The following is a 26897-nucleotide window of genomic DNA, read 5'->3' as shown; positions in this document are numbered from 1 at the left end:
GTGTGTGTGTGTGTGTGTGTGTGTGTGTGTGTGTGTGCATGAGAGAGTATTTGTAATGAGTTTATTATTTGTGAGATTGTATCTGTGTGTTTGAAAGTGTGTGTACTTGATTAATACATGTTTTCCTTCCTGATTTATGGTGTGAGGTTACTTATGTTATTGTTTTGAGTGTGTCTATATGCAGGTATTTCTTTTATGTTTTACACAAATTAATGTTTGTTTCAGTGTGTCTCTTGGTGTCTGACTGTACAATATAGTGCAAGTGTACAAATAAAACTTACTGAGAGGAGCTTCCACGCTATTGGTCGGACCTGTCGTGGGATTCCAGACCAGCTGAGTTTCCGTAGCTCTTCTGTAAGACAATAACAAAAATACAAGAGTCCATTTTAGATTCACCTCTGAGCCTTTTTACAGACTTCTCTCTGAAATGATATCTACTTCACCACACACATTGTACCAAAGTGTTTAAGCACAAAACGTGAGGTTGCTGTAAAAAATAATAGATTGAAAAGTCTAAAAGTTTTAAAGTGTAGTAAACAGCAAAAACGCCAAAAATCCATTTGATATTTGATGTGACCACCCTCTGCCTTCATTCTACAAAGTATACTTCTTTCATTAGGCCTGACTGGTTGTTCAAAGCATCTTGGAGAACTTGCCACACAGTAAAGAATGTCCGTAAAAAACAGCAGATCGATATGCTTAAGGTCATTGAATTACATAGTTTACTAGGGTTGTCAGTTGAATCAGGTTTGGCAGTTCAATACAAATATTTGACAGTTCGTTCCTTTTTTCTTTACCCCATATCTGGCAATCAGAAAATCGACAGCTGACAAATGAGGAATGTTTAGTCAAAATGTGGCAATTTTTCAATCGTCCTTGTTTCTCTCTCTGACAACGAAAATGTCTCCAACTTCCACTGTTTAATAAGCATTTAGCAGCCTGCAGCTATGTCCAGGGTGGTGGTGGTGGTGGTGGTGGTGGTGGGGTCAATCAACCAGGCAGCTAACCAACCACATCCTCGCTGCCCAAACTTCCCCTCCTGTCTGCCTTTTCTTTCACAGAAAATATATGATGGGCTAGAAGTGGATTATTAACTCCATTTTCCCCAAGCCGGGTGGTAGAGCCTGCAGGCTATAATGTAAAATAAATCTGATGGAGAGGTGCAAATTGAAGTTTTAAATTGGTGGAGAGTCGTCTCCTTTGGGTCCATGAAGACCTGGAAAATATGGCTTGACGCTAGGTGTTAGCCAGCCCGTACTCTTTCCTCTGCAACACACACAGTCACAGTACAGGATGGATGAGTGTGGGAGTCATCGGTGACTCAAAAGAAAGTATTACGTCTTCCTTTATTTAGCAACTCGTGTCTTCTCCTTCATTATTTTTTTTTTTCCAGTGACTCCAACATAACAACCGCACTACAATAAAGATGGAGGATCTAATTTCCCTTCACCAGAAAGAGGTCATGTTAATAAATAGAGCTATTACTATAATTTGAACCAGTGATTCTGTTTTGTTCAGGGCTCAAATGTACTCTTACTCACATCATAAGGTCTCCACCCAGTCCATTAGAGAACACAGTATTTGTCAGTCTAATTCTGACCCACATTGAGCACTCCTTTGAGAAGAGATATAATAGCCAAGCCACAGAAGTTCATGTAAAATATTTTTTTTAGATTTAGGTTTCAATACATGACACTTTTCCTTCACAATAGCACAGTAAAATATAATACGGACGTTTTGAGTATGATCCATCACTGATCGGCCCCATATTCATTCTGCCGGATGACAATGACCCCAAAGCTACAGACGGAGTCATGAAGAAATACCCGCAGCCACAAGAGGAAGAAGCACTCCTGCAAAAGATGGTACGGGCCCCACAGAGCACGAAGAATCAGAAGCAGATTAAAGCCACAGAAGAACTCTGGAAAGTTCTTTAAGATGTCAGAACATCCAAGTATCTTGAAAAAGTGTACCTGAGAGAATTGGTGCAGTTTTAAAGGGTGATTACACCAAATATTAACATGATATAGGTTTTTTTTCTGGAGCTCGGCCGATACATTGACTGCTATTGGCCTATCACCCGTATATCGGTATCAGGGTAAATGTTGGCCAATATGAAAACTTTTTATACGTAAAATAATGCAGGAACGGATGCTTGGGGTAAATTAGAAATGTCTCTATTTTTTATATATATATATATATATATATATATATATATATATACATGGAAAATAAACTAAAATATCCTGCCTTCCATTACATATCTGTCACACAGCATGACTGATACATAAAAGTAATCAAGGCCTTATAGTTAAAAGCTTTAAAACTTGTATACAGCACTGTATATTCTTCACCAAATAACTGCTTTTAGAAAGAATTTAAATCGCTGAATGATCTCGTCTGTCACCATCAGGCAGTTTAGGATATTAAAGATATAAGGTTGCACAGTATGTGTTTTTTAGCAGTATATCTTAAGAGCAGGAGGTTCCTGGATGAGTTCTTGCGAACATTAACTCATCCATTATTCACAGATAAGTCTCCCCCTCCCGCTCCCTGCAAATCTACAAACTGCCATTAGCATGCAGCAGGACGAGTCGCCACAGACAAACTGAGACAAACATAAAAAAACGCGAAGGAAATCTCTTCACTTGTAATTGCACTGCCGCCGTTGTACCTGCATTCCAAGAGTGAGGGAAAGAGGGGAAATTGATTTCAGTGCAGATGAAATGCCACTGCCTTAACATACTTTTCTGTGTAAAAAAAAAAAAAAAGAAACAAATGTACCTAATGAATAAGCCAAATTCCTCCCCCACTCTTATTCAAGGCACTGGCTGGAAATTGATAAGCTCTTTGCACAGAGTGAACAGTATTGATTAGTGCTGCCAAATGACTCTGCCTTGCCTGTTCTTCAAGGCAAATGCAATGGAGAGCCAGTGACAGATAGCAGAATAGGAAATAGCAATCAGCTAAACAGCAATGGGCTAAGTCCATTGGCTAAATTGAGTGAAACGCATTAGAGCTTGTTCAGCTGATAGGGGTAGCTATTTATTCACTGTAGTTCCTGCACATCTTCCACTTAAAATTTCTCCCTTACCTCGTCCCCAGTGACTTTAATTATATAGAAATTCAATACAGTGATCCAGTGCACTGCATGGCTTCGTTGGTTCAGAGACCGTGAGAGACCCCATGGTGTGGGAAGGTTTCGATTACCCCAAGGCTACCTGTGCAGCAGCAAATCACATTCAAAAACATAAGATTGAAAAAAATTAAAAATTAAAAAAAAATAATTCTCAGACATGACACAGAGCATAAAAGTTACAAAGCCCAGGTGTTGCAGGTTTCCAATGGATTCACTTGGTCTCTTTGCTCCTTCAGAACTCTAACAAATGGAAGGCAACATAGACAGTGTTTGTACATTCATATCGAGGTATGGTGAGGATGTAGTAAAGCTATTCTTTAGTTTGCTTGTCAATGGATTTGTAGCACACACTGAACACACTGATCATTCTAGAGCCTTCAAGGGCTCCAGAGAGATCTGAGCAAGGCCTGATAAATTGCCTCAAGTGATGTCAGTGACAGTTGGGGGCGATAACTAAAAATTTTAACGTTAACAAATAAAAATGGGGATAAGGAATAAGTGAGCTTAACAGACTTCCATCTGCTACTAGCAGCTCGAGGCAACATTAACATAACGTACCCAAATTTCCGACTGAACTGTCGGATGGGACGACTGCATTAATTTTCAGCATTGCTTTTTAACTGTGCATCTCCAGTCTGACGTCGTTGTGATGTATGCAATCTTCAGTGCTGTGACTCATTTTCATGTAATGTTGCTCGTGTTACTGGTACTGATGGGCAGTTCAAGCAAAAATACGTTTTGCTATTCACCGAAAATGATTGGACGATTGAACAGTTGTCATTTGACAGCTGTCGTGGTCTTTCCACGTTTCTGTTATTTGTACCGTAGCATCTAATCTCGCAGCGCCACGCACAATTTAGCTGAGCTTGGAATTGACATGTTGTTCCTCTACTCCTTTGTTCAGTGGCTGTTGGCAAACAACTTTTAGGTGCATTACCGCCACCCTCTGGCGGTAGTAATGCATTACTACCAGGCACCAGGAAAAACAAGGGGAATAAAACTATTCGATTTTTTTTTTTTACTTTCAATAACTATATACAAATTCTAAAATTCATTCCTAGTTACAGACATAAAATACTGCATCTGTAGGAGGTATTTGTACTGCGGTCCCATCTAATGTGTTACATTATGGTAAATCCTGTTGAAGAGCTGTGATTATTGATGCGACGACTGCATATATTTGCATTAATTCCAAAAGCCACCTATCAGAATCCTACTCGATGCATTTTTCCATCTTCGAATCTTTGCCACCATTAACGAGGCTGCTTACTGTGACATTTACCTTTGAGACATGTCGAGTGGGATAACCGCAGTGAAGTCATGTCGAATCCACGTCCTGCGTGTCCCTCCACATTCACTACGCTCCTAACAGCTAGTCATGGGTGCCTTGCACCCTTTGAACCTTCATTTGCACTGTCAGACGACGAAATGAGTCCATGAATCTCGGTGCCTCGGGCTTAATTAAACTATGTTATATTTCACCTACCGGGCATTAATCTCACCACAGGGGGCATAGAGGGGGGGGGGAGGGGTGAAGGGCCGTGAGGCGAATGTTTCCTAATGGTCTTTACATCCTGACGCTGCAGTGGTTTCCAGAAGGCCCCGTCCTTTCTGGTCAAACGTTGTGCAGGAGTAGTGTGTGTGTGTGTGTGTGTGTGTGTGTGTGTGTGTGTGTGTGTGTGTGTGTGTGTGTGTTTAAGTCTGCAGAAAGGGCAAGGGGCAAATCTTTACTTGCGCCATGCGGCCAGCAGAACAAGCAGATGTGCCCCTTAGACCAATACATCATGTCCAGAAAACCACAGACGCAGCTCTGGCAAACTCTTCAACTCGGGCAAATCGCTGTCTTCGAAACAGCAGAGAGCCGGACCGCTGCAGAATCCAAATGTTAAGCTCCACAGTTACGAGCCTTGACAACTTCCAGAGCAACAGCTTGACTGTCAAAGCACCGATGCACCACAGTGGCACAGTGCATTAAAAGACAATGGTGAGTTCAACTCGGATGAATCCTTCGTCTGATTCTTAGCGAAATAAGACTCCGAGATGATGCGTTATTCTAATGAAAATACACCCTCATAGAAAATATGTCTGCCCCCCTCCCTCCCCTCCCTCCCGTTCCTAAATGCTGACTATATAGACACACACCAATTTCTGTCAAATCATTCCTGAGAAATAAAACTCCCATTTAGCCACAGTGGGCCGAGACAGGGAGGGCAACATGAGCATAGCTGACGTACAGGCTAAATTGCAGATGTCATTTCATTAGTGTGAGGATAGCTCATCTCTCAGAAAACATATCTGACTCTCTAGGGCATCTCTTGTGCATTATGAATGAGACAGCCGAGCCCTCGCTGCACTGGAATAAATTAAAGGCATTTCGTGACATTTTGAAAATTAATCTGTTGTTTTTTGCTCAGCGGGCACTTGTCACAACGTGGACCAAAAAAAAAAAAAAAAAATTCTGCGAGTGTCCCGGAGGTGACGAGGGACTAGCTGTCACCATCGGTTTCGATGAAGGAAGTTAACAATCCCAACAAGCCATTTTTGCATGACAAATTTCTCACTCCGCTATACATAGTAATATGTACTCAACAAAAAAAAACCTGCTCATTAAAAGTGTAAAGACATTCGTTTGAGCAGGTCTCAACAGAAACAACGCAAAGGAAACTCAATTTATAGTCAGTTTACTCCACAGGCAATTATTTCAAAGCACACAGAAGTGCAAGCGGGGGCAGGTGAAAACAAAATTTCCCTGTGGGGACCGATAAAGCAGCACATTATTATATACATTCTTTGAAATTAGTACGATCAGTATTGTACGTGTTTATCATGCTGGCAGGCGCAGACCTCAGGGGGTTGGTCTGGAGAGACAGACTCAACCCTGGGGGAAGCTTCATTCCTTACCGACGTGAAAAACACCTGTAACATCAGCAAACTCAAGGGCAGCTGCTGCTGGTCTTTCCTCTGCGCCTTCTGTATTCCATTATGCATGAACTTACAGCGGTGCACTTTGTCTTGGCTGGAGTTAAGCTGGTGGACCACAGGGGAGTGATTAGGACACCATGTACCTTATGTTGAACACCCACAACAGCTGCCGTGATGTGGGACCCTCAGAGGGAATGAAAGCTCAATGACTCTTGAAACATTCAGAGGGCAAAAATAGAACTAATCATGTTTTCATTTCATCAAAACTTATTTAACGAGTCGCGATAACCACAACTATTATATAACGGTACCCAGAGAGGAATTACAAGGGGAGGAAAAGGTCACATCAAATGAACACAACGTGGAGTTTCCCAGTGCAGTCGCTCGTGTACCTTCGCCGACAGCAGCTCCAGTGAAGCAGATGGGGCTGGGAGCCTCGATAAAGGCCACCTCGTTGAGGGAGGAGGGAGTGTGTCTTATTCACCCTTCAGGCCCAGATTCCCTCAGTCTACATGGGGATTTGAACCACTTGCATGTGGGTCACCGGAGCGTTTTTTTTTTTTTAACATGTAGCCACATCACATATTTTCAAAAGCAGGGTCCTACCGAGGGAAGTTCCAGGTTTGGCTCCAAAGTTAAGACAACCTCATCTAAAATAACACTGACACTTTAATAGCTCTGGGTAGCATTCAAAATGTTTGATACCAGTACCTTGACTTTGATACCTAAATTATACTTTTTATACTACTTTTATAAAATCCCTTCTCAAAAGAAAATGACATCAGATGATAAAGAAAGAATCTTCAGTTTTCACGTAGTTTAGATAGGGAGAGTGTCTCCCAGGTTTTTACTGTGGCTATTATAAACAGATGTCACCTAAATGAAAGTTATTACAAGACACAACAATTTACCGATGTTCCCTAAACGCCTCACATGCTATTGGTGAAGGATAGCTAGCTCGCTGCACAGAGAAACCTCCAGTTACTGCAGCAGACTCAACTCAGACAGGCATGCAGCCAAAAATTTGTTTGAGTGAAATAAGCCGTCCTAATGAAATTTTTGCTTGCGTCAGTTGAACCTGAGTGATTTCATCTATGTTAGCGGGCCGCCCAAATGCAGGCTACATATTATAAATGCTGGCTCACTGATGCTGATGAGATTTACTCCTGTGTAAACGGAGAAGTTAGGCATTTTAAAACAAAAACATTTTAATATAGCCAAGGTATTGGAATTCGGGACTGTATAAAAAGGAATTTGTTCGATAGTGAATAGTAATTCAGTAGGTATCGAAATTGGATACCAAGCCCAACATTAGTACAAATACAACGAGGCCTGACAAGAACGTCTTCCTTAGAGGAAAGACGGCAATAGTGTCCCAAAACAACATGCTATCAAGTGATAAAGCCTTCAGCAGCCATATTAATTGTGACAAGAGCAAAGGAGAAAGTCAGGTGACATTATGAAGCGAAATGGACAAGATAAATGGTAGATGGTCTGCACTTGTATAGCGCTTTATCACCCGAGTGGTCTCAAAGCGCTTTTACACTCTTTCCCATTCACACACTAATGAGGCTGAGCTGCCGTGCACGGTGCTCACCATCAGGAATACATTCACACACCAATGGTGCGCCATTGGAGGCAACTAGGGGTGCGGTGTCTTGCAGGAGGAGCCAGGGATTGAACTGCCAACCTTCTGATTAGCGGGGAATCCGCTCTACCATCTGAGCCACGGCCGCCCCGTTAAAGATAGCGATAGATGGGTCAAAGAAACATTCGACTTTATCACCGGAGTCTAATTTTACATAGTTTAAACAATTGGAGGTTTAAAAATCACACCTCGGCAAAAGAGTCTAGCGGGAAGTCAGGTGTCTGTCGATGAGGTTAAAATTGAAAAAGTTTCTTAGGAGGAGAATTATGGATTAGGTCGAAACCAAGTAAATGATGATGTGGGAAGTACACGCGCTACCACACAAGTAAATGTTCATGGGAGCTGCAGCGTTTTGCATGCTGATCAATTAATCGTTATTTAACTTCACGAAGAAATGATGGTTTCAGCTTCGAATAAAAATTGCTGTAGGAACCAAATTTGTTAGAATGTGAAAAGAAAACTACTCGAAATCATTTCATTTTTACAGAAAGCCTAATGAAAGAAATGGATGTCGACAGACTGGACTGGAACAACGGAGCGCTGAAATCTCAACAGGTCAAGTGAGGCCTCTTACAAACAACCAAGCTGTATTAAAAAAAAAAAAAAAAAAAATCACATGGAGGAACTGTGAGAAAGTGTGCGTATATGTGTGATTGTGAGTGTCAGAGTGTGTACCTACGCCTCTTCCATGTCTGCCTGTCTACCTGCCTGTCAGTCAGTCAGTCTGCCTGCCTGCCTGTGTGCACCGCTCTGTGAAGGCCAGTAAGAAGAATAGAAGACGGCGAGAAAGGGAAGAAGTGCTGTCAGTCAGTGCTGGCTGAGCAGGGAGCTGACGGGAGCAGGAGGGACGACGCTTGGCAGGCCGGAGCCATGCACTATTCAGGCATCATTCAGACGGAGCGCGACCACTGGGGCAAAACACCGCGAGGTTCACAACACACACGTCTGTGCACGTGAATACCACACACACCTGCCAGAGCTGGGGTTCGTATTCTCCAACAGGAGCTTCCTCAGCAAATCCCAAATCACTACTGCTGGCACTTCACATACGCCGTGTAAACGTTAAATCGTGTTATGACAAGTAATTTCGTCTTGCACTTGGTGTACTACCAGCTTGTGAGAGGAGCACGACCTCAAGCTAAACTTCTAGCAGAGATGTAGGTCTCCCTTTGTCTTTGAAATCCGTGTTTGTGTTATTTTGAGAAGAGTACGAATGAATTGGCAAAAGCAAAAGTGAGGCCTAAGAAAGAACCCTCTCTACTATTAAAATAGGTGAAAGAGGTGTCATCCAAAGCACCTGTCCTGGATAATATTGCACTGCTAAAAAGTAGGTAAAGGCAATACCCTGTTAAGAGCATTGTTCCGGAGTCGTCTGAAACCATTGTGCCAGTGAGGTCAGAAAAACAATACAATCAGGATAGACACCTTTATCATGCAGTGTATTAAAAAGTTAAGCTCCGCTCCTGTAAACCTTGAATGCCGTGAGAGAGTCCTGAATGGTCTAACTCATCTAAAGGACAAAGTGATAGCGGCAGGGAGCAGACGGCTCGTAAACTAATGGGACTCTTGTAAAAAGATACTCCCTCCCTGGATTATACCTGCTCAGGAGGCCTGATGGATGGCCCAGATGGCTGCGAGAGGACGCCAAGCATAGACGAGGTGTGACGATGAGTGAGTGTGTGTGTGTATGAAATAAAAAGGACCTGTACAGTCAATTCCCTGAAGCTTGCCTTGCCTTTAATTGATTTAGATCAAAACAAAATATTTGACATAGGGACTTTTTTTCTTTTTTTTTTCCAGATCAGGTTTTATGAGAATGTGTAGACATGATTAATTTTAATTATGTCACTCTTCCAAGTTATTTGGACCTACAGGAGCAGTTTTCCACGTCCTCCACTTTACTGTTCGTTTAATACATTAAATAAAACCAGTGCAGGCTCAAACAATAATGAGGTACCACACTGTAAATAGCAGCTGTAGAAACCCTCCTCCCCCTGTGTGCGTGTGCTAAGTGTCCTTGGGCAAGACACTGAATGCCAGATCTCTCCCGATGGCAGGTGAGCAACTTGCGTGAAGATTGTGCCTCCACTGGTGTGTGAGATTGTGTGAATGAGAGGCAGAGATTGTAAAGTGCTTTGTCAAAAGGCGCTGTATGGATGCAGTCAATTAACCACGTACCCACGTTGTGCCCAATTCGTAAACAAAACCGTGTCCAACTGCAGGTGAAGATTTTGTTTCGATGAATATTATGATTTTGTCCAGGAAGGCTTATATCACCTTCCAGGAGGTTGGGCCGGCGGACGACGGCTTCCACCTAAAGTCTTCACCATCTGAGTGGTCCTGACAGCTTTAGTCATCACAAGTGTTATAGCTGCCGTGTGCAGTCTAACAGATAACTGGCCAACGGTAAGCCATCGGAGTTAGTGAGTGGACAAGCGAGAGTGCAGCAGTGTGTCGGTGTGGACAGAGGTGAGCAGTATAACCTGTGAATGAAGCTGTGTATTAGGGTCCTTCAAATAAAGCAGAGTTCCTGAATTAAATGCAGGGTAATAAGTAGAAAGCACTGGCTATGTCTGGTGAAGCTGACATTTAGAGATGTCTTCTTTCTTAAACGCCAAGTTAGTAAATCAATGAACTAAAACTGTTGGAAGTGGAAACGAAATGACTTCCCCCGCACATACAGCAGCCCTTCCCAATGGCCAGCCGAGAACAGGTGTGAACTGCAAGGGCTGAGGTCTGTTCAGTCGAGCTTCCTAAAAAAAAAAAAAAAAAAGGATGCGAAATTTACATGAAAGACCACACGGTCTAACGTTTAAATAAACTAAGCCAGACAATTTGGGAGGCTACTCGCAAAGGAGACAGCTGGTGGTTGGACCAACCTTATTAAGTCAGGTGTTACGCCCGGGGACATGCTAGGAGGCAACGCACACGCACACGAACATTCATGCGCACTGACCGTTAGTATGTGGCCTAAATTTAAAGTAGAAAAAGGGAAAATAATGAAATGCTGTGACTTCAAGATGTTGTATTCCTCACCGTATCAACTTTCTAAAAATAGGACACTTACACAGGAAACAACCTACAGTGTATTTTTCTTCTATTTCTCCGTAGCATTCTTCAAGTACAGTAGATCCTACCGATAGCTCAAATAAAAGAGAAGCACTGAGAATTCACTTAGAAAACCATGTCTCTGTGGAGTTGCCATCTTTCTATTGGTTTACCTCCTCAGACAGCCTCATGCCGCATTACCTCTTCTTCTACACGTTGCACGCCGGCGACACACACCTCGGAAATTGACACACATGGGCAGTGCTTTTAGCCGAGGCATTAGGACTGAGTTAAATTGAAATACATTGCCACTTCACACTTTGATGGCGTCTATTAACTTTGCAAACAGTGCTGATGGTAAGCCTATCATATTGTAAGTAGTGTGTAACAGGATTGTAGATTGTAGCACTACAGAGTGTGGAGGGAGCAGACCGTGGCTAAAAAGTACCAGGCCTCCTAACTGTAGTTGCTGCAATGAGGGGGATGGCAGTTGGGGAGACGCACATTGTGATGCTGTAGGAGTAACAAAGAGCTGCAGCACCCCCAACAGAGGGTAGAGACGCACCGCCAGGTAGCACGGCAAGGAAAGGAAAGGAAGAGTGTTTCTGTGCGGATGTTGCCAGTAATTTAATTTTCTGTCTTCTTTTTGTTGTTCCTTTTTGTTGTAAACGCTCTTCCGTGTTATTTACGGTGTCAACGGGCCATAGATGTTCAGCATGTGTTTGTGAACATGTGTAGGAGTACATGTGTGACACAGACTCGGCCTCACATAATGATCACAGCAAACAGACAGAAGGAAAACAGAAGTTAAAGAGAGTCAAACAAGGAAAGGAACTGATTAAACGAGGGAAGTGAAAGAGAGTATGGATAAATTGTCTGGAAAGAGAAGAGGAGAAAGGAGCATTGCCATAGCAACAGCAGTATTTCTGCCATGAAGCAATAACTGTTTGATGTCAGATGCCAGCTCTTGGTCTTAAAATCCACTAGAAAGAAAAAGATATGCATAAAGTCTGTAAAAATCTGATTTATAGCCTGTCACAGAGCAAGTGGCTTACAGAGAGAACACAACACTAAACACAGCCGTCTGTGGAACATTATGATGGACACAAACACTTCAAACACACTCAACCACAAGCAATAAACTAAGAACTAAAGGTTTATTTTGCCCGTTTCCAGACCGATAACAGATTTAAATGTGAGAGTGGCGTCACATGGGGAAACAGCACAGATTGATTCGAGAGTGTTGGTGTTCTCAGAGTGCCCGTGTGATTTGTCTGCGTGCTTTAGTGTTTTTCAGGGTGCTCCATCTTTTCTCAAAAGAAGACGAAAACACAGAGCGCTCTGTCCGTCGCAGAGACCAAAGAAAACCTGTTATTGGCCTGAGCACGCATCACCAGGAAAAGAGTCAGGCAATCACAAGAGATGATTTTGATATCAATGCTCCTTGAAGACACAGACACAACAGCCTGTTCTCAGTAGAGCTCCAGAGAGAAGCTTTAGAAAAACTATTTTGAGATGTTTTTTGGGATTTAAAACCACTAAAATATCTTCTTATGGATGTCAAGGCTGCAAATAAAACATGACAAAAGGGTCAAATATGGGACCTTTTAAAGTTCCCGCTGTGGAAAACCTTTCTGTACGTATCATCTCACAAATATGTATAATAATTGTAAAATTAGACATGCAACAATGAATCAATGAATGTATCACCATAAAAACAACTGTTAACTATTGTAATACATTCACTGTTTACCATCAGTTAAGTGTTTTTAAAGTAAAAAAAAACAAAAAACAAATCAGTGTTTCCTGTTAGTTTACAGTATAAATATAGATATTTTCTGATTTTTAATTTTTTTTTTCCTGTGATAACTATTGCACTATTGGACACCTTGTGCTTCAGAAACTTAACAGGCATTTTCAGCAATAGCTAACATTTTAGAAAACATCAAATTGATCAGTGAATAAATACATTACAAAAATAAACAACGATCACCACCTTCATTACATCTATTTTAGAAAATTACACATTTTAAACAGCCGAGCCAGGATTTTCGTTGGTTTTTTTTGGTTTTTTGGGGTTTTTTTTCAAAAATTCTGGAGGTATGTGATTGGTTTTGATCTCAGCTTGTGAGAATCTGATCTGAAAGAAAAGGGAAGTCTATTAACCGGCTAAATATTCCCGCACATTCTTCCGATCTGTGAAAACATTTCAGCCTTCTACACAAAATGCACTTGTGGCAAAAAAAAAAACTGCATTAACAAGAAGTGAAACTCCACATGTGACTGGCTATTGTTGTCGGGGGTGTTTTTATTTCTACATTTTCCCTGATGAAATAGCTTCCTCCTCACTGAGTGTGCAGTGGGTGCTGTGTTCAGGTTCACTCAACAGACAGGCTGGCCTCAGGACATCAGGAATAATTAGCTGAGATCAACCTGACATCAATCACCCTCCTCACACGCACGCACGCGCGCACACACACACACACACACACACACACACACACACAGGTCATCGCCCTCTACATGACCTTACATGCTAAACAGGCTCTTGTCACAACCTGTCGCAAGGCTCAACGGAGAGACAGAGCCAGAGAGAGAGTTAAACAGGCAGAGAGAGAAAAACTGACGGATGTTAAAGATCTGAACACCCTGGAGATCATGGAGGTAAGTTGGGAAAATTAAACACGATCGAGAAAAGGAAAATGACAGATGAGGAAAAAGAATGGGAAGGGTATTTTTCACCGCCGATCCTTCCGAGATATAATTTCCTTCTGAGTTTCACTAGTACAAACACAGTTTCTCACTAACTCACTGAGGGCATGGGCGAGTAGATTTATGCTCCTCAGTGTTAGACTGTAACTAAGCTAAGACACAGATAGTGGAAAATCCCACTGACCAGCACAGTCAGACACAAACAAGCACACATGTGGACTCCAGAGACGGGCAGCCCGTACATGTCGGGGGGCTTGGCCCAAAAACGTGCCTGCCACCTCAATTAATTACACCATTCAAGTGAGGAACCAGCCGATGGATCATCCCGGCCCCCGTCCTTTGAGCTCAAGGACAGCCGGTCACATTTTTCTTCCACACAAGGGGGCGTCATCCCCGCTGACAGTGTCGACTGGTATGCATGTGTGAATTTGTATGAGCATAAATGTGTCAGACACAGCGAGTATGAATGATGACCCTCCCCTTAAAGGACAAGTAGTGATATCCGTCAGGTCATCTTTCCATTTAAATGCTTGAATCTGCTTGAGTACAGAGGGCAGTAAAATTCCCTGAAAACTATACAATGCCCAAAAGCAAACCAACACCTCAAAGGACTCATAACTACAAGCAAGCGGTGATATTATTTACTTTTCTCTTAGAAAGGCTTAAATTCCATCAGATATTGGCAATTTCATGTTTTTTTTTTTTCCTATTAGTATTCTCATCTATATCCCATTCTTTGGTACTGCAATGACCCAATTTCCCCACGGGGATCATTAAAGTTTCATCTTATCTTATCTTATCTGCCCCATTCTTCTCCCCTCCCCTATCACCTCCCAGCACACCCCCCTTCCTCCAAATCCTTCACTTAATTATGTCCCGTGAATGAAGTTCATCTTTCATGCTGCCAGCAGCCGCCAGAGAGGCTCGCCCGTTCTGGGCTATCTAATCATGGCGCAGAGACTAAACTAAATTTAGACAGCCGGCATGTGATGCCTGGCAGGTCCTAATGGAGGCTGACATCTCAAGACACACTGCTGATGTACAAGATACACTTTGCCTGAGCCAGCCGCGACCGCTGTTGACTAACACTGATGACTTGTGAACCATTTTGTTTGGTTCAAAAAGTTTTCAAGGGGTTGCAGCAGAGTGCTGACGAAGGCCGTTCAAACCTAATGAAACATTTACATTTTAGGACCTTGGCCAACGCTCCCAGTGCGTGCACCTTAAAAGTAATCTACATGTGGAAAGTAAAGCAGTGGCAAAGTCCTCCAAACCAATCAGCCATGTCTGCTGATGCGGGTAAAAACCTCTGAACTTTTTTTTTTTTTTTTTAATCATAACTCATACTGATCCAGATGTTTTTGCCATTAATAATTATCAATACCACGCAAGTAATGAGGAATATCTGAGGGAAACGTTAAATCCCTGAAACAATGTAGATAAACCAAATGAATTCTGACACTTATTGCAATTGTGAGCCTGAACAACAAACTGACAGCTGACATTACAGGCGTGTCAGTATTGGCCTGAAAGTCAGCCGATAAGTAGAGAGAAATTACAAAATCTAAGTACCAAAGATATATTTGAGGTACTTTAGAAACAAAAAGTTAATTCGACATTTGTCCAGCGAGACAAGTTTTTCTTTCAATTTTGAAATGCCCCACTCAGTACAAATCTTGGCCACAAATCCATAATAACCAAATCTAAGGCCTCTACATCAAAATGTATGTTCATGTTATGCGTTTAAGTAAAAAAAAAAAAAAAAATGTTTACATATTTATATATTAAATTGGCTCATGTGACTGATCAACTACGCCATAAACATGTCACACACACACAAAAAAGCCTCCCATGGAATGCTTAATCTTTCAGTCAATAAATGTCAAATAAAAGAAAATCCAATGATTTCAGAAAACCCCTCATTTCCCAGGTTGCTGCCGAGCACACGTCAGCTCAGACAACTGCATATAACTCTTCAGATTCAAGGCTGTTACTGTTCTGCATCTGCGATCATCCGCATTTCAGCACATAGCATCCTCTAAATTATAGAGTAGTCACTAGCTACATGTGTACTCAGACAGGCGAATCGTCTGATGACCACTTTGATGTGGCCTATCTACTTCAAACAGAGGAATTAATTCAACAAGTTGGTGTGTAGCCATTCCCAAAAGCTCAGTGCAAAGGACACAAAGTCAGCTGGAAAGTGGGGAGGTCTGTAAGGATTTCATGGCCACTAGGGTAGCAAACAAAGTCTCTGGGGTTGGATAAACAATAAAGGCCTGTCATTTGGTTATGAACAAAGGCCTGTCATTTGCTTTTGTTGTTGCTGGTGTTTTTTCCCCTCGTAATCTGCATGTCCAGATGGCTGGATGACTTTCTCCCTCACAGCATCGTTAAAAGCGCAGCACAGCTGGCAGACCGAGAGTGGAAGCAAAAGAGTGCAAGGAAATGAAAAAGTGAAAGAGCGCGGAGAATGCTCCACCAAAAACAAAAACTGATAAATGTAGAGCGAGACCGAGCAAAAGTGAAAATAGTGAAATAAGTAAGGCCACACATAGTAACACACTTCCAAGTTGAGTATCACTTACCCAGATCTGTGTTGGGCCCCGCCAACAACTGTTTGAACTTATCCAGGCGGGACGCCTCCCTCTCGGTCATGGCGAGGGTGCCAGATGTGTTCTGGTCAGCCATGCGAGCCACGAGCGGGATGAGGGGCGGCCGGTGGGGTAGGGAGCGCTGTCTGTGGAGGCCTGCGTGTTCTCCCGCTGCATCTGGTGGAAGGACGGAAATGAGAGGGAGAGAGAGAGTGATGGGTTACGTAAACACCCTCGCAAACAAATGGAGGCTTCAGACGATGCGGCCTCGCGTCTTTTGGACATGTTGAATCTTTTCTTCACTTTGATATTAGCAGTCACGAGGTGACCGAGAGGCGACCGAGCGCAACGTCACCCGTTGGCTTGTAAACTGCTGTTTTGAAACCTCGAGTCCGGCATTTTGGAGCCAGAAATGACCATATTTGAGCCAGAGGTGGACCGACTGAGAACCTGAGGACACCAAGCCCGACCACCTACACCGGCAACCTGACTGCGCCCCGGGCATGTCAATCAAACCCAGGAGTGCCCTCATACATACCTCTCTTTGAGGCCTAATGTTTAATTAAATCATGGAATTAAGACCAGCAGAAGACTGGTAAGGAGAGGTGTTGGCTAATGACACCATAATGACTTGTGAAACAAATTCTATTGACTTTGTATCTCATTAGAGAAGCTGATGCCTTTTAAATGGAGCCACAGTGGAATTGCACTGGTAGGCACTTCCTCACCGGCTTCACTTTTCACACCCAGGGACGATGTCCATTTTTTATGAGCAGTCCAGTAGGGTGACACAATAGTCGACTGGCAGTAATTTATATTTGCAAGGTAACTGTTGTGCACAACAACGTCACAAGTAATCTTGCTATCTAAGTTCTTACATCAGTTACATTGAAGGACCGTTTTACAGGTTAAAGTAGCTGGTATTTTACAAACAACAAGTCTAATACATATTACACAGTGTCTTAAATTTAGAACTCAATGTGACTATTACCTTTTAGATTTAACATTATTGTATAGTTTTGTAATGTATCTATCCAGGTGGTAGTAAACAGCCACTGTTAGTGGCTTGTTTCCAAATGAGCCTCCAGGAAAGCATCAGTTGTGCTTGTTGCAATAATTCTGTCTCAACCATGAAGGCGCTACAACAGGAAGACAAACACATTAATTCAGTCTGCTGAGAGCCACATGTTCCCCCAGATGTGAAAAAAAAAAAAAAAAAAAAAAAAAAAATTTAAAAAGTCACAAAACAGAGACACCACACAGACAAGTTATGAGCAAGCTGGTGAGGTCGGGACTTCAATGTGGAGAGGGATGCTCCTTTTGTCACACTAAGCACAATGAGCTGAAGTTCATAAGGAGCCCTGTCAACAGCATCGCCAACATCTCTTAGTGCTACAAGCAAAACCACCAAACAGCTACTGCGTTCACAATCATACAAAGAGCTGCAGATTTTAATATCCTTTTCAGCTTTTACAAGAGTAATAAAAGCCAACAAATCTGTTCTCAAGTGCTTTATTTGCACTTACAAAAATTAAAAAAGATTATGAAAGCCGGCAATAGCTTCTCTGTAGTGGAACCTTTTGTGTCATTGTAACAATAAGCCCTTTCATAGTCTATTCAATAACTTGACTTTTAAAAGGCTATTAAAAGAAAAAGTTAAATGAAGTTTGTAGGAATGTTCACTTGGTTGTCACAGTATACTGCATCAATTATTAGAAGAAAAAAAGAGGAATGCATGCATGTAAGTACAAACACACAAAGAGAGACCACACTTTCCTGTACCAGACAATAGGAAGGAGAAGAGGAGAGGAGAGGAGAGGAGAGGAGAAGAGAGGAGCCTGTGCGTTGTCTTCTCTGAGGAGATAAGAGGAAGTGCCTGAAGGCAATGGGCTGCTTGTGTTATCTGTATCTAAACACAGCAGCAGGCAGAGAAGCAGACACCCAGGCAGACAGGCGGATGACCTGCCAGACAGGACAACAGTCAGCCAAACGTTCCCAAAGTACAGCATGAGCATCTGCTCCAGCTGCCGATTTTATCAACTTCAACTTCAGCTATATATATATATATATATATATATATAATTATTATTATTATGTTGTTGTTATGTATTGTTACAGTCCATAAAGCTACAGTGAGGCAGCAACTGCTCTGTGTCATGTTGCTGCATCCTACCAGATTTAAACACTTTGCTCAGAGGAAACAGATCCAAACTGAGCAGGAGGAGGTGGGAAGGTATCTGTTTCTACAGCCGCTTGATGTTTATATACAAGAGGAGAAGAAAGTAAGATGACAGGAAGGGGCAGCTACAGATGCCCCACAGGGTTACAATGAAAAATTGCTCTTCACTACAGCATATTCTATTTTTGTTATTGTGTGATACCGGGGGGATAACAGCGCTGTCAGACACACTGTGCCAATGCTGTAAAACAGTTTAAACTGTTGAAATGAGAGTCGTCCCAAGCTCAACGTTATCTCCCGAATTGTGGAAACATAAAACTAACTGTTCGCTGAAATTGAGACTTCGACACACTTGGCAATTGTTACAGCTGTTACAGACAGATGTGTTTTTCATTTACATATCTGCAGTTTGAGCAGTCAATTCTTAATCTGGCATGAGGCCTCCCAGCTGTGGATGCTGTTGGAGTCATTTTGTGCCAGACTTACTCCAAAAGCCAGCATGTGAGGATGCTCCAAGTGACCTTGTTAAGTGTATAAGTGTAAGAACTGAATTTAATAATAACTTCCATCATAGTGACCTCAGTTTCATTATGAAAAGACACAATCATGACTTCTCTCAATACGAAGAGACACAGAGAAATGTTCCATGTTTTCCTGGAGAGATTTACCGCTCAAAGGTAATTAGATAATTACATGGGTAAATATTAAGGTGCTTATGTTCTTCAGTGAACGTTATTTAATAGTGTGAACAGGCTCTCAGCAGTACATATATTCAACTCATTTCACGTCAAATCTTCAAAGACTTTAAATCACTTCACTTCATTTTCATAAATTCTGAAATGGTATTAAAATAAATATTTGAAATTTTGATTGAATTAACTTAAAATAATATGAGCAAGCCCAATCAAAGCACTACATTTGCCATCAGTAGCAGCGCTCTACAAATACTTTGTGTCTGTTATTTCTTGTTATTTGAAGATGCACAAAGCTGGTGCGAGACAACAGTAAATAAATACAGAAAACATAATGCTGATGATGACATGTTTCTGTTTCCTTTCCACATATTTAACCCTTATACACATATATACATATACATATATACATATACCTATACATATATACACATATACATATATATATATATATATACACACACACATATATATACACATATACACATATATATATATACACATATACACATATATATATATACACACACACACACATATATATATATATATACACATATATATGGAATGTAAGTGGTGCTTTACAGAATATTCTTTTAGTATGCAGGAGAGCCGAAAAAAAGAAAAACTTTTTGGACACTGACAAATGGTGTTCACTAACCTTTAGGTGACCCAATTGGAGCTTCGCTGTGGGACTTCACGAGGCGACTATCAGTGTAAGGGCTGCTCTGGGAGGCAAACGACACCTCTGGGTTGGTCACGTCTCCCTCCTCCCCTCTGTCCTCATCCTCCTCTTCCTCCTCGTCCTCCTCGTCCTCTGCCACCTCCTCCTGTGTGTCCTCTTCTCTCTGATCCAGCTCTGCCGTGTCATCCTGCCTCTGTCTCTCCTGCTGCTTGCTGTGATTCTCAATCACCTGTGCAGTGGACAGGTCAGGAAAAAACAGGTCAAGCTGAGGTTCAGCTTTTAACAGACAGGAGTGGTTTAACTCCATATAAAACATTGTAAAGGTGTAAAATGGTCTTCATTCTGTGAACTAAGTTAGTGACTAGAGATTCGGCATATTTGCTACTTGCTTAAGATAAATACAAACAAAAATGTAGTAAACAATGTGCAATTTTCCCTGAGTTTCAACATTTGGAAGAAAGTGCTTTAGTAACTTTTACTTTTACTTTTACTGTGTGGACTGTGCTGACAGGTCATCATTGTAAATGAGAATTGGTTCTCAATTGATTTTACCTGGTTAAATAAAGGTAAAAAACAAACAAAAAAAAACTGGGTCAGAAATCTTTTTCGTAAACATCAATCTTAAAAGGGAAGTGGTTGGTCTTACAGACAATAACACAATACTTTTAGTCAAAAACTTTTGAATATTTTTGGCAAGTGTTTATTGTCCAGTACAAAAATGTGCTTATTGCAGATACAGGAAACTGTTTAAAAGTATGGACATTCATTAAAATGCCTTTTAAAGGACTGATAAGGATCCACGAGGAACATCTCTATGTTGTCACAGTGGATAGGGCGACCTGTTTTCCAGCTAGCCGCTGAATGTGTTTGTTTACCTTATTGGCTGTCTCCATAACGACCTCGATGTTGAGGTTCTGTGCAGCCATGGCCAGCAGCTCATCATCATCATCCCCGACATCCCAGGCATCACTCGTGATGCTCTCAAATTCCTGGAAGGTGGTGGCCTTCTTCGGCTTGCCTGGTGTGGCCGGAGGCGGCTTGTTGCCTGCTTTGATTAGACTGGAGGACAGAGAGAGAAGAGAGAAGCCCACGAACACACAGAAGATAAGGGAGGGAGGATGATATTAAAACAAATTAAGATAAAAGGTTGGGGGTGGAAGGGGAAAGAAAAAGAAAAGAAATCGGAGAAAACAAGATGGAGATAAAGTTAATAACCAAAATGATGATAAGGACCAAAAAAAAAAAAAAAGGACAAAGACTGTGGCTGTTTTTGATACTGACCAGTGTGCAAATAAATTATATAACACAAGCCCTTACAAAGAGAATGAACCCACTTAAAAATTAGCCTTTTTTCAAATATTAATATAATAAAAATGAATAAACAGCAGTGGCAAATTGTGGCTTGAGCAAACGTTTAGACGTCCGACTAAGTCAGTACTTGTACTCCCATTTTGCAGACATTAAAACTTAAATACCTTTTTGTAAACAAAGCCTGACGAGCCTTTCTGTTCTTTTCAACCACCCTCCCTTGCAGATTACTTTCAGTTCTGAGATCTGTTGAGGCTATCTTGTATGCTCGGCATAACCTGGCTCAGGCCGACTGTTGCTCTCAGCTTCGGTCTTGATTGTGACAATAGTCTGGAAACCCTGTTCTGATTAAGGCGGACCAATAAGCAACCAGTGGGGGCGGCTAAGTACAATGACATTGAAGGAGTTCCAACAACGGTCGTGGTGTTAGAGGTTCAGCACATAACGTACGGTTTATGGTGGTCAATGCCGATTGGTTAAAGGCTGCTCCAATAGTTTCAAAATTAATAGACGACTGGAAACAATCCTCAGTAGACTGTTGCCAGACCCATATATTCACACAGTGGATTTGGGTCTGTACACGGCATGCTTTCGACCCCAGATTTTCAGTTATCTTTAATGAAGTCTCATCTTGTATTTCTTCAAGTTGTTTGTTGTATATTTTGAGGTCTGCCTTGGATAGCTGTCCTGTTGCAGAAGCCAGCCTATTTTCAGTGTCTTGACATTTGCATCCACAATTTGCCCATATTTAGTGGAATATTTTCTTCCCTCTATCCATGCGATGTTTCCTGTGCCACCGGCTGCCACACAAGCCCAAAGCAGCATATTTCCACCCCCATGCTTAAACAGATGGCAAGGTGTTCTTTTCATCAAATGCAGCACCTTTGAGAAAAAGAGCTCAATTTGAACTTCAGGTATGGTTTCTTTTTGAGGACCCCGTTTATGCATCAATGCAGCGCAGTGGAGCAGTGCCCCAAAACTCCTGTGTCAGTTAAACCTTCCTGTATAGCCTTTGCGGTATCATGCAGGTTTCCTTGAATCGACGTGCAGTTTTATCTAGTTTTCTTGGTCCTCCAGAGTATTTATCAGCTCTGCATTGTCATCACCTGACAATTCCTGCTAATACAAGTCAGATCTGAGACATTACAAGTAGAAGGGTACCCAAACTTTTGCACGTGCTAGAATTTCTGTTAACAGTGCATTAACATTTGAAGAATGTCTAACACCATCGGTCGATTGAATGCCGCAACTACCTGTTTCCGTTTCAAATTAAAAGCCCTCGTTTCAAATTAAAAGCCCTCTAGTGTTACATACATGGTTCAGTAAGTTTAGACCGAGGTTTGTTTTAATCTTCTTTTCACTTGGAAAATCAACAAAATGTGTCATTTGGTGTCCAAACTTTTGCGTAGATCTGTAGATGTGTGTCACCATCTCCACACACACACACACTCTTATATACTTGAATCAAAAGCAGGTCTCTAACACCTAATAACACTGACCCTACCATTCTTTGTGCGGCAAGGACACCGTTTTATTCAGCCAGAACAACAAATGCGACAGAAAAAAAGAGAATTCAATCAAACTCAGCCTTTCCTGTTTTATCATGCGATGAGGAAAAAGGAAGGAGAGGATAAGGGGTGGGGGTGGAGGGAAGGAGGCGCTCTGATTTCTTACAAAGCCAAGGATTACCATAATAAAGGAAAGAGGAAGACGTGTCCATATTAGCTTACTTCCATCATAACTTAGAAGAAAGGGGAAAGTCTGAACTTGTACCCCGACAAAAAACAAGAAAATTAAATTCAACCCTCTGTGGAAATGTACATGATTAAACATTAATTTGAGGAAAGAAAAGGATTATTAATGAATAATAAACTGTTTCCCTCTTTCCCTATCCGTGTGTGCGTGTCCGTGTGCATGAGAGAGAGAGAGAGAGAGAGCAAGAGAGAGAGAGAGAGACAGAGGATGAAGCCCAAAACATTTCCTTCTCAGAAGTTGGTTCACAAGGTTTTATACATTTCTAGATTTTACTGTTTTTTTCCCTCTTTAAACTACATAGAATAGTGTCTATATATCTATTTTATTCACTGCTGCATTCAATCTCAATTTTATTCATTCACATATTGACACACACTCGAGCCCTGTGTAGACAGATTGTAGCCCTAAACATAATGACACTTTCCACTTATATTCTAATTTCAGGCGACATATTCTTTTTTTGCACTGGACAGGATTTTCAAATATGTTCAAATCAAACAAACTGAAAGTAAGTTTCATTTCCTTTACGTTGTTCTCCAATTCATCCAACAGCTGTAAAGTCTGGTGGAGTTACTTCCTACCTTCCTACGCAACGCAGGAAAGTTCAAGTAGTGCAAACAAAAGGTTGCCAGGAGATCTGACATATGATTGCAACTGCAGCCACATCCCAGTCTGTGATGTCACAGCTTGTGTCCTCATCAGCTGTCTGAATGCAAAACAAACTTCCACATAAATGACTGGGACGTGGCTTGAAAATAGAGCAGCTGTTTAGCAACTCATTAAAATTGCATGGCTTTTGTTGTTGTTCAAGGGTGGTTTCACAACTACAATTGGTACGGACTTTGAGACTTTTCGGTTCAGTTGGACCCTAAACAGCAGATGTGAAAGGTGACTCAGCCCACGGTTCAGACCAAAGCACCAAAATGTGGTCCAACCAAAAGAGGTGGTCTCGGTCTGGTTCAAACTGTATTATTATTCGGTTCGTTTGTGGTTTGAAAACACTGTGAATCGTTTGGACTTTCAGACCAATTACAGGAAATTGAAGCAGCACCTGCTGGACCACCTCTGTAGTTCACGTTCATTTATTGATTCATTTAACAACAGAAGAAGAAGAAGAAGAAAAAAAAAATGGAAAAGAAGTAAAACAAATAAGCCGCGGTACTATATGGAGAGAGAACTTGGTCCATCAAAGAACTCTATAATCAGCTTGAAAACCCCATAAAATACAGAGACTTATAAGATATTTTCTGAGTGTCACTTGTAACGCCTTAAGAATAATAACGGTATATTGGCACCAAAATGAATCTGTTCACTCTTTTTTCTTCATTTGAACAGAAAAGGCTACTGCTGAACTGACAACACACCGACATCAGACACGAGCCCTTCTACGAACAATCAATGTCAAGTAGAGAGTAGGTGTGAAATGCAAAGTTCTTGAGTGTGCTCGTGAAATTGCAGAATGAAACCAAAATGAACCGGATCACATGTACAAAAATGTAACAAAAATATGAATCTTGCTTCAGACTTTGGTCCAGACTTTCAGATGTGAGAGTGACTTTAATGTAATCGAATCACTCTCGTGGCAATAAAGTGAATGAATCCTTATGTTTATGTCTTCTCATTTTTACCACGGGACTGACCAATCAATACAGGTCACACAAGGTGGCAGTCAAGACAGAATTAAACCCCAAAACATCTTGAACATGTACCTTACATTCAAAATGAAGGGGAAAACATTTGATGCAACCCGTATATAAATCCACGTTTGTTATTATTTGACTTAAAAAAAAAAAAATGAGATCGGATCTTCATTAAGGAGGAGAGATGTTTTCAATCTGTGTTTCACGAACAACAAATCTGCCACCAAAAGAAAAAAAAGATATTAAGGAGCAAAGAACGAGTCCCATGAAAATCAAAACTTGGCGAAGTTGAACAGCAGCCCGGACTACTCCTCCAACATCAACATCAACAACAACAACAACAACACGGCATTTTCTCACAATGACAAAGTACATTGAACTCACTTTGCATGAAGGAGCGGGTCGAAAGGTGGATGTTGTGCGCCGTAGACGTGCTGAATGCTGCAAAGGAAGTGAAGGAAAGAGAATGTAAATGAATGAAACTCGTCGATTTGTGTTGTTGTTGTTGTTGTCGTCATTAGTTCCTACTCTGTGACGATGTGGGGTAAAACTGTTAGCCAGCGTTAGCAGCGTAGCTCTCAGCCAGCTAACGTCGAGCGAGACGTAAACTCCCGTCTGCCGTCGCGTTTTGAACCGCAGACGCCGGCGCGTTAAAAGGGGTCAAACTTGTAAACTTTGCGCGGCGAACACGCGTCCGTCGGTGGGAGTCCGAGTCGCGTTTTGAAGCTCAGCGGCGCAGCGTCAGTCGAGTACGGCTAGCTGCGCTAAGCTAGCCCGACAGGAGGGAACACGTCACTTTACCTGCCAGGAACCTTCGCTGTATTTCTTTTCCAGAACTGTTTTTTGTTTCCGTCAGTCGACATTTTCCCCCCCCTGCCGTCCGCTTTGTTCTAAACTCAAACACCTCGACGCTGTCGTTGTCTCCGAAATGTTAAATGTGTGTTTATTTACACCAGCTCCCCCTCCTCCAAAAACTCAAAAAGCTGCCATGTTGGTACTGCCTGATCGGCAAGTAAGCGCAATTGTGATTGGCTGGAAAAGACACTTCCTCGTTGAGAGCCAATCGCAAGTGAGATCTGCTGGTAGGTGGGCTTGATAGACTGGTGACGTCACGCTCCACCGACCCAAAGAGGACCACAAGCATTTAGTAGGGACCGGTCTGAGGCATGGAGAGAAACTCACTCACAGCCATCAATGGCTTTAAACTGATGTATTTATCGTGAGTGAGGGTTTCAACGCTGTCGAGAAATGTGCATGTGATGACGCTACAAACATACATGCATTACTGTAGATGTAAACTAACCAGCAGCAGCCTATCTAAAGTTAAAATACAGCAGTAAAATGCATATGCAACAGTAATATGAATCCAAAAACATCTTATATAATAGTACGACACCGTCAGTTAGCATTTTCAGCTTTTACTTTTGATACTTTAAGTACATTTTTGCTGATAATACTCATGCTTTTACTTAAGGCTTTGAATACAGGACTTGTTGTAGGGTATTTTCACAGTATGATATATGTACTTTTACTTAAGTAAAGGGCCTGAACACTTCTTTCATCTCTGTATGGCATTAACCCGAAAAGCATCCGTAATGAAGTGTAGCATCAGATATAATTATGTTTAAATAAGTTACTAAACAATAAGTGGGCTATCTAAACAAAATGTATTCTTACTCTGTCTAGCACACACAGTTTCACTTTAACACACCCACAGCTCAAAGAGTGTGAGGAAGAGTCAAAGACGAGTACTGTAGATGAAGAGACGTGATCAAATGAAATATCTTTGTCATTACAGTATCTCAAAATACAGGTCACGGTGAGGTGGAGGGCACAGCTTATCTTTGCTATCTGCTTTGAATCATAAGAGTTTCCTATGTTGAGCAACGTGCTGATGCAGCGTGTCCCTCTGAATTAAATCATACGGTGTGAAAGACAAGAGGTGTCACTCTGTCCCTGTTTCCTGGTACCACAAACGTCATATCAGCTGGAGAAAAGTTGCCCAGACTGTCCTATTATGTTACAGATTTTTTTTTTCTTTAGTCCAACTATCCAGGATTGTTTTACATTAGGCTATTTTATTTTATTGTATTAAGCTTTGCTGCTTTAAGCACTGGATGTAAAGACATGATATACTAGCCTGAGGTTAGCTTTACAAAACCGAAATTACACTCTGTGCATGGAAGGTTTATATTGGCTCAGCCTAGTTCTTTACAGACGTAGAAATATATTTAAAAAAATAACATTGAGTACAAATTCAAATTCACATTATTATTGCATCTTCTCTAAATTTTCATATTTTCTACATTAAAATCTTGACAATATATTTCATTCATCTGTTTTCATTCTTTCATTCATTGTAATGCACAACATAAATATAATGATAGGCCTCCTCTTCTGCAAAAATTGCTAGCAATATAATTTGTATTAGGCATGATATGTCCATTGTTTGAATGTTGTTGTACAGCACAAATAGAAAGTAGGCCAATTTTATTTTTTAACCCTGAGCACATCATCTGTCTCATACACGATCTTTGTTTTAAATACCCGTTCTTCCTCAGCGAGGGCCGACCGG

At 41.5% G+C, this 26897-nt stretch overlaps 1 protein-coding gene across 2 annotated transcripts in view; it reads right to left on the bottom strand.

Annotated features, from left to right (window-relative positions):
• Window positions 1-25325, bottom strand: part of tbc1d22a (TBC1 domain family, member 22a) — a 120167-nt gene extending 94842 nt beyond the window's left edge. For both annotated transcript variants that reach the window (XM_069164779.1, XM_069164778.1), the window contains exons 1-6: window positions 25124-25325; window positions 24707-24763; window positions 20495-20678; window positions 19596-19848; window positions 16058-16240; window positions 282-352 (exon numbers count right to left, since the gene is read on the bottom strand). In XM_069164779.1, the coding sequence (XP_069020880.1) occupies window positions 282-352; window positions 16058-16240; window positions 19596-19848; window positions 20495-20678; window positions 24707-24763; window positions 25124-25185 (810 nt within the window). In that variant the 5' untranslated portion in view covers window positions 25186-25325. The remainder of the gene's footprint in view (window positions 1-281; window positions 353-16057; window positions 16241-19595; window positions 19849-20494; window positions 20679-24706; window positions 24764-25123) is intronic.
• Between the last annotated feature and the right edge of the window lie 1572 nt (window positions 25326-26897).

The sequence above is a fragment of the Embiotoca jacksoni genome, unplaced genomic scaffold, assembly GCF_022577435.1.
Source record: "Embiotoca jacksoni isolate LCO1_2020_lvr unplaced genomic scaffold, fEmbJac1.0.p SCAF_32, whole genome shotgun sequence".
Classification (NCBI taxonomy): Eukaryota; Metazoa; Chordata; class Actinopteri; family Embiotocidae; genus Embiotoca; species Embiotoca jacksoni.
Note: the sequence above shows the minus strand (reverse complement) of the source record. Positions and strands in the feature narration are given on the sequence as shown.